This window comes from Sorex araneus, chromosome 2 (assembly GCF_027595985.1).
Source record: "Sorex araneus isolate mSorAra2 chromosome 2, mSorAra2.pri, whole genome shotgun sequence".
Classification (NCBI taxonomy): domain Eukaryota; kingdom Metazoa; phylum Chordata; class Mammalia; order Eulipotyphla; family Soricidae; genus Sorex; species Sorex araneus.
Window position 1 is genome coordinate 32,530,760 of NC_073303.1, and position 10,158 is coordinate 32,540,917.

Sequence of the window (10,158 nt, forward strand, 5' to 3'; positions counted from 1 at the left end):
ATATACACAGAGTAAAACATCAACTTTTCTTTTTTTGACATAGAATACAAATAAAGGCTTATTGTATAAAACTAAGGCCTTACACATTTCCAACCTCAGAAGACTAGGTAATCTTAACTCCACGAAAATTTCACTCTTCCTTCCTCTCTCATCCATCTCCAGTTATCACAACGCCCAGAACAAATGCTACCTAAAAAAAGAAAAACAACCTATAAATAACACCAAGTCCTTTAAACACAACAATCTCAAATGTTATTTCTTGGTCCAGGTAGTCTTCATGGCGTGGGATGGTGCGATCTTTAATCCCTGTCAGGCATCCCTGGCAGCTCCAGCCTGACCATCGTTTTCAAATTCAACAAAAGCAATGTCATCTCTTCCAGGTACCAAACGCACTTCTTTAAAACCAGGGACTTGATTAAACAGCATGGATAACATCTCATTAGTCTCTTCTGGTAAATTATTGAGGAATGAAATATAGTTTGAAGGGTAGTCAGGAACCTGAGGATTTTGTGCTAAATTCCTTGTGTATTAGCTGAATTTGGGTTCCCAGATTGGGCTTCTTATTTACAATTGCTGCAGTCTGCTCCATAGTTTTGGCTTTTTCCTTTTTTTTTTTCTTATTTTCTCTCAGCAAAAGAGCCACGCATCTTAGATATTATATCAGAACCTATTTTTGCATTCTGGATTCACATTCGTTTACCACAAAATGGAAATCCTTGTAAGTGCCTTAAGGCATTAGAGGATGAACCAAGTTCCTTAAACATAACAAAAGCTTGTCCCCTCATCTTCATGGTCTTTAAAGCCACAATATCTACCTCAGGGCCAAACTGAGAAAACAGGGTATATAGGCATCTCTTTAGTCTTTCTTTCTAAATTTTGTCATTCATATTATTGATAGAAATTGTACAATTTGGTCTAATATACATTTTTTGAGTTGAACTTTTCAAACACCCAGGCGACAGCAGGCAGGAGCGCAGGGCAAAACATCAACTGTTTACATCAATTCTTAAGAGGCTTGACTAGCACACAATTTTTATCTTTAGCCCAATTATAGCACTCTTTACTTTTTTATTAGCCATCCTTGAGAGTAAAGATGCTATTATTATTTTTTTATAATACATTGAACAAATTTTTCATTGAATGATGAGAAAATATTTTTAAAATATGAAATATGCCCTATATTATTTTAGTATGAAAGTAGAAAGATTTGCAAATATTACCCCTTATTATTATTATTATTATTTTTGCTTTTTGGGTCACGCTTGTCGATGCACAGGGGTTACTCCTGGCTCTACACTCAGGAATTGCTCCTGATGGTGCTCGGGGGACCATATGGGATCATGGGAATCGAACCTAGGTCAGCAGCATGCAAGGCAAATGCCCTACCCACTGTGCTATCGCTCCAGCACCTTATTCTTCCTTTTACTGGGAAATTTACATTTCTGCCACTCACGTAACACTTATTTCCTCAAAATATATCCCCCTTTTTATCATATATTAAAACAGATATATTTGTGACAGTTGTACCTCAACATACACACAAACACACATGTACAAGCACACACTTCTTACTTCTGTCATTATAATGTCAATGAAAGGAAAAGAAGGGGCCAGAGCGATAGCACAGCAGGTAGGGTGTTTGCCTTGCACACTGCTGACCCGGGTTCGATCCCCGGCATCCCATATCGTCCCCCAAGCACTGTCAAGAGTAATTCTTGAGTGCAAAGCCAGGAGTAACCCCTGAGCATCGCTGGGTGTGACCCAAAAAGCAAAAAAAAAAAAAAAAAGCTCTTCTCAGTTTTGGGGCTGGAGTGATAGCACAGTGGGGAGGGCGTTTGCCTTGCACGCGGCCAACCCAGGTTCGATTCCCAGCATCCCATATGGTCCCCTGAGCACCACCAGGGGTAATTCCTGAATGCAGAGCCGGGTGTGACCCAAAAAGAAAAAAAAAAGAAAGGAAAAGAAAAAATACATTTAAAATGTAAAAGGAAGAAGTAGAAGAGAAGAAACTGAAGCTAATATGAATAACAGTTACAAGGCTCAGGAAACAAAGTCAATGGAAGTAATATCTATAGAACAGCAGAAACAAGAAAACCTTATTAATACTTATTACTTTGTAACAGATAATCCTAAAATTGGTGGCTTGGAAGAACAATTTTCTATTAGCTCAAAGAGATAAAACCAAGTAAAATCAGATGGTGACAGAAGAATCTAAGGGAACAAAGGAGCTAAAGGATTGAATCAAACATTGTTGTTGGTGTAGCAACAGAAATGGCTTTGATAGTCCAGTCTACATCCTCTAAGTGAAGCCAAGATGAGGTTAAACTCAGAAGGAATTTATTAGGGGAAGCCTTAAGAAGGGAATTTTTGTCATAGATGCCCTATAAAAGTATGAGAGTCCCAGGATTATTAACCAGCTTTACATATGAGCTTTTTAAAGTATATCCTCAAAAATAACCTTTTGAGGATGGGCAGAGAGAACTAAAGGACAGTTGCAAATCCAATTGAGAGGGTCATTCCAGAAATGTGTGGACTTAGCCAAGGCAGAAGTTCTATGTGAAAATGAGGGATGTGGTGGGTAAGCTTGGGATCTGCCCAACTATCTCAACTGAAGTTGTGATTTTGAGGTTTATAGTAACACACACATTTTTGCTTCATTCCCATTTCTGGTAGAGAGCCTTTAGAACTCTTGGAATTTCCTCAGTGGTCAAAGTTTTAGACACATATTCAGTTCTAATATTTGTCTTTTCCTGTGCTTCCTGACACAGGGCTCCTGAAACTTCATGAATTTGAGGGGATGGGAGAGGAATAGGAGCATCTTTATTCTAATGAGGCAACAGTGATGGACTCCTGAATAGAGCTGGTCTCTGGAAATCAGGTCACAGAATATTGTGCACTGCCCCTCCGCCCCAACTCTTAAAAACAGAGAGGAGTGAAAATAATAAATAAATACAATATATATATTATGTATATACATGTCTGTATATACATGTCTGTAAAAATATATTTCCTTCTAAGATTGGTTGCCTTCTACTTTAAACCCCACTAAATGTGCTACTCCTGGAATATTAGGTGTGAGGGAAGACATGATGGGCGGCTACAAATGCAGCCTGAGGCCAAGGAGAAAGTTTACTCATGGGTGAGGCTCTGCCCAAGGGAAGCACTTGCAGTTTGAGGCAATTGACGCTTGTTTGTAAACCGAATTTAAAATTTACAATAAAATGTTATGTTCTCGTGGGGTGGGGGGAGATGGGATTGGGGAGGGTGGGAGGGATGCTGGGTTTACTGGTGGTGGAGAATGGGCACTGGTGAAGGGATGGGTTCCCGAACTTTGTATGAGGGAAGCATAAGCACAAAAGTGTATAAATCTGTAACTGTACCCTGACGGTGATTCACTAATTAAAAATAAATAAATAAATAAAAATACCAGTAAACAAAAAACAGTGATTCAACCTGGGTTTATCTGAAGATGTTATGTGCATTGTGTTGTACTACTCCCATGAAATTTTAAAAATCTGAAAAATCATTTTGTAAGAAAATCTGTTCATTTAGTCTATCTAACCTATGGACAAAAACCTTAGTAATAGTTTTAGTTGAACCTACTATGTAACAACTTATCCTTTCCAATCCCTATTCCCCACTATCTCATAAGGGGTAAAAGAAACAAAATAAAATAAACAGATTTTATTGCTGAACAACAACAACAAAAAATTTATGTTCTCATTCTGTTAGGGTTTGTTGTGGATCACACAATCTCTGGGATACAGAATTTAGAAATTTTTAAAATAGAACACACTGGGACTTCAGGAGATGACACAGGGGTTAGAGGGAGCCTGAGCGACAGTACAAGGGGAGGCGCTTTCCTTGCATGTGGCCAACCTGATCTGATCTGAGCCTACCAGGAGTGACCCATGACTGCAGAACCAGGATGGCGCTCCCCTCCCCCAAAGCAACAAAGGAGGTGGAGGTGCATCAAAGCCCACAATGACTGAGACAGAGACAGACAGGGCACACCTCTGTCCCCTCCCTTTCCCTCACAGCCTCTCTGGTCACAAGTCAGACAGACTCAAATCAAAACAGAAAACACATGGAAGGTCTCAAGATTTTTAAATTTTTCTTCTCAAATTTCAGGGATTTCCTTTATTAAACCTCAACCCCACAAAACAGGAATTAGAAAAATGCAAATCAGATGCTGATTTCAGTAAGGGAGAAACTATTTAGGAAAACAAGAAGCTAACACAGATGGGGACAGCTGACCCTGTCTCTGCTGGCACAGCCCAGAGCATCAGGGAAGAGAACGCAGGTCAGTGTGGAGGGTCTCGTGGGCAGGGGTGGGCCAGTCTCCCCCCTCACAGTGTGTGACGGGACACAGACACACTCAGGTCCCAGGGCAGAAGGAGAATCAGCAGTTCTTGAGTCACAACACTGGGATGTGAGGAACCCAGCGGGGCAGCTGCCTCACACTGTGAGAGAAAAGAATGAAGAGACTCAGTGAGTGACAGAAGTGGTGACATCCTGAGCAAGCTCCCAGCATCCCGCTCAAAGAACCCCCAAACCCAGTGCTGTCCCCTCTGCCCAATCCCACCCACTCCAGCCTCCAGAGTCTCACCTCTAGGGCTCGAGAGAGACTTATCGGAGCCCTGGGAACTGTCGCTGTCTGGAGAGGAACAAACAGGCCAAGGTCAGAGCCCAGGAGGTGGGACTAGAGGAGGATCCAAGGGCTCTGGTCTCTGTCCCCAGGATTCCAGGGCCCCAGCCCTGCCCACACTTACTTGCAGCCTGAGTGTACTGTCCTCCTTTCCCACCTGTGGGAAGGAAACATCCAGGGAAGGTCGGGGAGAGCACTGGGTCCTGAGCCCACAGAGCAGCTCTCTAGGCCCGGACCCCCGGGAAGCGTCAGAACTCTGAAGACTGAGGGCAGGACTAGGAAACACGCAGGAAGGAGACGCTCCTGGACTGACCAGCCTCTCCTGGCGGTCTGTGCTCACAGGGACAGTCCCCGTGACCCTGGGGACCAGGTTCATGCCCAGCTTATGGAGGTGAACGTGTCTTTCCTGAGCAAACCTGAGAGCGGCACACACAGGGGAGTGTGAGCAACAGCACGGGGGCCGGTGGTGCTCCCGCTAATTGGGCAGGAGAACTAATACAGGGGGGAGACCCCCAAAGTGGGACAAGACTCAAGACCTGCCATGTTGGACAGAATCCCCCCCAAACTACCCCCATCTTACCTGAGCGCTTCCTCCTGCAGATCACAGCTGCCACCACAGCTCCAGTGACCACAGCCCCAAGAGCCAGGACCACAATGATGCCCACAGTGAGGATGGTGGGCTGAGAAGGGGGCTCTGGGAAGGGAGGAAGGAGAGGGTCTGACCCCCAGCCCGAGCCTGACCCTCAACAGTTCCCCAGAGGGGACAGCCTTGATTCCCTGAGAACAGGCTCTGTGCCCCGTCCCCGTCCTCACCCCATCTCAGGGTGACAGGCTCCGGCAGCCCCTGGTGCTGCACACGGCACGTGTATCTCTGCTCCTCTCCAGAAGGCACCAGCACAGCCGCCCACTTCTGGAAGGTTCCATCCCCTGAAGGCCTGGTCTCCACCAGCTCTGTGTCCTGGGTCAGGTCCTCCCCATCACGCTGCCAGGTCAGGGTGATCTCGGCAGGGTAGAAGCCCAGGGCCCAGCACCTCAGGGTGACCTCCCGGTTAGAGAAGGGGTGGTGGGTGATGTGTCTTTTGGGGGGTTCTGAGGAGAAAATTGAAAAAATTCACATTTTGTGTCACTTCCACAATGAGGTTGAACAGGATAATTGGTTTGCAAAGGAGGTAAAAATCCACACACAAGCTTGACTGGAGAAACTGGGTAAAATCCTAATTCCTTGGAAAGTTCTAGAACAGGGTTAGGGAAGGAGGTTCGGATCTCTCAGGAGACACTGACTCTGTCCTGCCCTGGTGGAGGGTGAGTGACTGAGAGAAGCAGGATCAGAGCTGAGATCTGAGAGAGTTCACAGATGGCTGCCTGGCCCCAGGGAAGCCATATTCGTTATTTCAGAGAAGGTCGCCCCTCCCTCTCCCCCCCAGCCCCCCCAAACACAAAAACCGAGTAACTTCAGGGTCCTGAGGACACAGGGTGGCCTGAGGGGAGGGCGGGTCTCTGTGGTACAGAATATGGAAACCAGGCGTGTCAGTCCCTCTCCTGACTGAAGAAGGGGCGCTGTTCGGACACTGAACCACACTATGTCCCCCCTGTGGGGAGTCCCCCACCCCTCACAGGGAAGGTCAGGGGTCATCAACACCGGGTACCCAGTACCTGCGCGCAGCAGCGTGTCGTTTCCGTTCTCCAGGTATCTCCTCAGAGACTGCACGCACCTGCCCTCCAGGTAGTTCCTGAGGTACTCAGCCTCACCGTCCTGCTCCCACTTGCGCTGGGTTCTCCAAGCCTGCGTGCCCGCCGCCGCCGTCCAGGAGCGCAGGTCCTCGTTCAGGGCGATGTAGTCGGCGCCATCATAGGAGTATTGTTCGTACCCGCGCAGGAGGCGCCCGTCGGACCCCACGTCGCAGCCGTACATGTGCTGGAGGGTGTGAGAGTCTGACCCGCCCGCACAGATTAACGCAGAACCGAAAACGAAACCGGGGCCCGGTCCCCGCGGCGCCTTCCGGTCAAGGGTCCGGGGCGGGTCCCTCAGCCTCGGGGACGCTCGGACCCGACTCGGGGCGACCCGGCCAGTCCCCGTGTTGGCTCGTCCCTGCCCGGCCGCGCTCACCCGCCTCGCTCTGGTTGTAGTAGCCGCGCGCGATGTTCAGGTTCCCTTGGAAAGTCTGTGCCTCGCCCTTGGCGTTCCGCGTCTCCCGCTCCCAGTACTCGGGTCCCTCCTGCTCCACCCACGGCGCCCGCGGCTCCATCCTCGGACTCGCCGAGTCGCTGTCGAAGCGCACGAACTGCGTGTCGTCCACGTAGCCGACGGCGATGAAGCGGGGCTCCCCGCCGGGCCGGGACACGGCGGTGTAGAAATACCGCAGGGAGTGGGGGCCTGGGGGAGGGAAGGGGTGACACCCGGCCCGCCCCGCCGACCCCCGCGCCCCGGGGCCAGGGTGAGGGAAAGGGAGGGGGCTCGGGAGACGGGAAGGGGGGAGGGACCGAGAAGGGCGAGACTTAGGGGCGCGGGGGGAGTTGGGGGTCGGGGGGACAAGGAGGAACATTTGGGGGCATCCGGGCAGGGAACCGGAGAAACTCCTTCTCGGGGTCCTGCACATCAGTGCCTGGCAGTCCCCACCCTTCTCCCCGCAACGAACTCCCCTCCCGACCCCGCACTCACCCGCCAGTGTCTGGGTCAGGGCCAGGGCCCCCGAGAGCAGCAGCAGGAGGGGTCGCGGCACCCACATACTGAAGGAAGGAAACGGGTTCTGACTCCCTCGCGAGTGCCTCAGTTTATAACGGGGAACCGTGTTGACGCTGATTGGCTGCTCTAGACAGCGATGCCCAATGGGAGTGAGGATTGGGGAGGCGTCACGAGTATCCGGGCCGATGGAGCTAACACAGGTTGCAGAGGGAGAAGTGAAACTCTGGGGAGACCAGGAATCCCCAGGTCTGATCTCCCGCCCCCAACACAACCCTGGGAACACTGGGAGCCACACCTGGGACCTGGGACTTCGCCCTCTCACCTGCTCCCTCACCTGATCTTTGTCGCACTGTGTCCCATGTCCAGGACTGAGACTGACTCATCGATTTTCCATGGTTTTCGTGTCAGTATCTTGCTACAATCTTACAAGTTCGTGAGGACCCCAGAGATGCTTCTTGCGTTCAGGTTATGCCTGTCAGTGTTTGCCGTGAGAGGAATCTGAGTTAAAGACCCTCTATTGAGGGTGGTGATTTTTGTTTGTTTGTTTGTTTGTTTGTTTTTGGCTTTTGGCCACACCAGGCAGCGCTCAGGAGTAATGTGTGCTCAGGGATCACTCTTGGCAGGTTCATGGGACCATATGTGGTGCTATAGATCAAACCCGTGTTGGCCACATGCAAGGCAAGCACCTTACCTTCTGTAATAGCTCAGTGAGCAAAAATAGTAACGGAGAAGGCTCAGAGGCACGAAACATCCAGTAAACACTCAGACACGCAGCATTGTGAGATAGAACAATGATCACAGATTGATTCCTATTGATCTATTTCCCGATACTTTTTTCCTGTAAAAAGCATTATATAGTAAATAATTTTGTGCCCTCTAGGGGGTAAGGCCTGTGGCTGTGGAGGAAATGCCAGCGTGCGATCAAAATAATGAGCTGCACAGCCAAGTGTGCTGACACCACAGCTGACATGTGCAACCTCAGAGCCAGAGCGTGTGTGCGACCTCAGAGAGCCAGTCCACCTGTGCTATCTCAGGGAGCCAGGCCACATCACATCAGAGCAGGTCACCTGTGCAACCTCAGAGAGCCGGTCCACCTATTCAATCTCAGAGAGCTAGAACTCAAGTGCCACCTTGTTTATCCCAGCAGGAAATGGCACTATAATGGAATTATTTAATGCTGGAATAAGTTGTATGTTCTAGCATGTGTTGTAACAAGCATATGTTGAACTAAATTTCTTTGTGCCTGCTTACAGGGCAGGTTGAGGGGCTGGGTAGGAAACTGGGGACTTTGGTGAAGGGACGGTCACACTGGTGGTGGAATTGGCTTTGGAACATGGACTTCCTGAAGCAACTGCATAACAAACAACTTTGTAAATCATGGTGCTTGCAGAAAGTCTCCCCTCAAAAAAAGTGCTTCAGGGGTTTAGAGGTCCAGGCAGCTGGGTTCTGAGCACCACAGGTGTGGCACTGGAGAACCTGGAGCTCTCTCAGAGGCCTTCTGAGCACTGTTTGGAAGTCCCCACCCCCAAATAGGAAGGAAAAAGGACAAAACTAATTCAGAACATAAATGGTGCTGCGGAAGAGTGAGTCATTTACACTGTATGCATTCAAAGTGTCTTCTCTGTCTCATCAGAAGCTGGCTGGATTTTCATATTTTCTCCTGCCTTTAATCTATTATTTATGTGACATATATAGAAATCATAAGCTTTATTCGAATATGTAGGGCTGGTATTTTTAACAATTGTGTCAGTTAACTATAAGAGGTAATTATGAGGGTAAAACTCTGTTGTTTCAAGAAATGGGGAAACATGAATATTGGGACCTAAAGTCTTATAGATGTATTAGGATTCTGAAATCACATGTTTAATATTTATTTGGTAAAAATAAAATATCAATTTGGTAGGTGAGATATGGACTCAAATCTGGTGTGTTAATGAGGATCACAAGTGGATGTTGTCAGCGGGGCTCCAGGCTCCCATGGGTGAGGCCGGGGCTCCCTTTGGGCACCCAGTGTGGGAGACATGAGACAGCAGGTGGGAGAGAACATGAGGCTGAGAGTGGGATAAGGTGGAAGCATTTGTTTTGATTTATTTAGTATCTCTTTAAGGGTCCAATCATGTCCCAAGCTGAGGGGACCTTGGACAGCAATGGTCCTGCCCCTCCCTGGGGGGAAAGAGCATCCAGGTCCTGATGAGAGAGTGGGGAGATGATGGAGCTGTTCTCTCCTCAGACTCTGTTTATATGGGATGAAAGTGACATAGGGACCAGACAGATTGGAAAGTGAATAAGGTGATTGCCTTGCTCACCACTGACCAGGGTTCTATCCCTGACACCCCATATAGTCACCTGAACCCCCCCAGGACTAATCCCTGAGTACAGGCAGATGTTATCCAAAACCCAGAAAACCTGAATACAACATAAGGTAAACTCATCACCTGAGCATGGCGAAGGGGAGGGACTGACTGGTTGGCAGAGGGAGGAGGCAGTGGGGCAGCGCTCAGAGGTGAGAGAGTGACTGCCTGGGAAATGGCCTGTGGGAGAGCAGGGCTGGACTCTGCTGGGCTCAGAGACCCACATGGGGTTCCAGGAGAGGACATGTGACAGACTAGAGGAAAGTGCAGCAAAGTAACGACTGATGTGAGGCTACAGTTACTGTCACTAAGGACACACAGACCTTCCCCCTGTCTCAGGATCTGTTATCTGTGGAGCTCCTGCAGGGTCTCTCCCTTTCTTGGTATCTGCTCATTTGGGGCAGGGTGGGGGTACTACACCCCGCTGTGCTCAGGGTTACTCCAGGCTCTGTGCTTGGGGGCTGCTCCCAGGGGTG

General features: G+C 48.9%; 1 protein-coding gene and 1 pseudogene across 1 annotated transcript; both read right to left on the minus strand.

Moving 5' to 3' along the window:
• Positions 1-252: 252 nt before the first annotated feature.
• On the minus strand, positions 253-926 carry LOC129402487 (U2 small nuclear ribonucleoprotein B''-like; annotated as a pseudogene).
• Positions 927-3,747: 2,821 nt separating this feature from the next.
• LOC129401930 (class I histocompatibility antigen, Gogo-B*0101 alpha chain-like) lies at positions 3,748-7,397 on the minus strand. Its single transcript, XM_055125189.1, has 8 exons — positions 7,308-7,397; positions 6,756-7,022; positions 6,302-6,580; positions 5,462-5,737; positions 5,229-5,342; positions 4,773-4,805; positions 4,610-4,657; positions 3,748-4,463 (listed from the first exon to the last, which is right to left on the minus strand). The coding sequence occupies exons 1-8, from the start codon at positions 7,372-7,374 to the stop codon at positions 4,459-4,461; spliced, it is 1,089 nt and encodes a 362-aa protein (XP_054981164.1). The 5' UTR covers positions 7,375-7,397; the 3' UTR covers positions 3,748-4,458.
• Between the last annotated feature and the right edge of the window lie 2,761 nt (positions 7,398-10,158).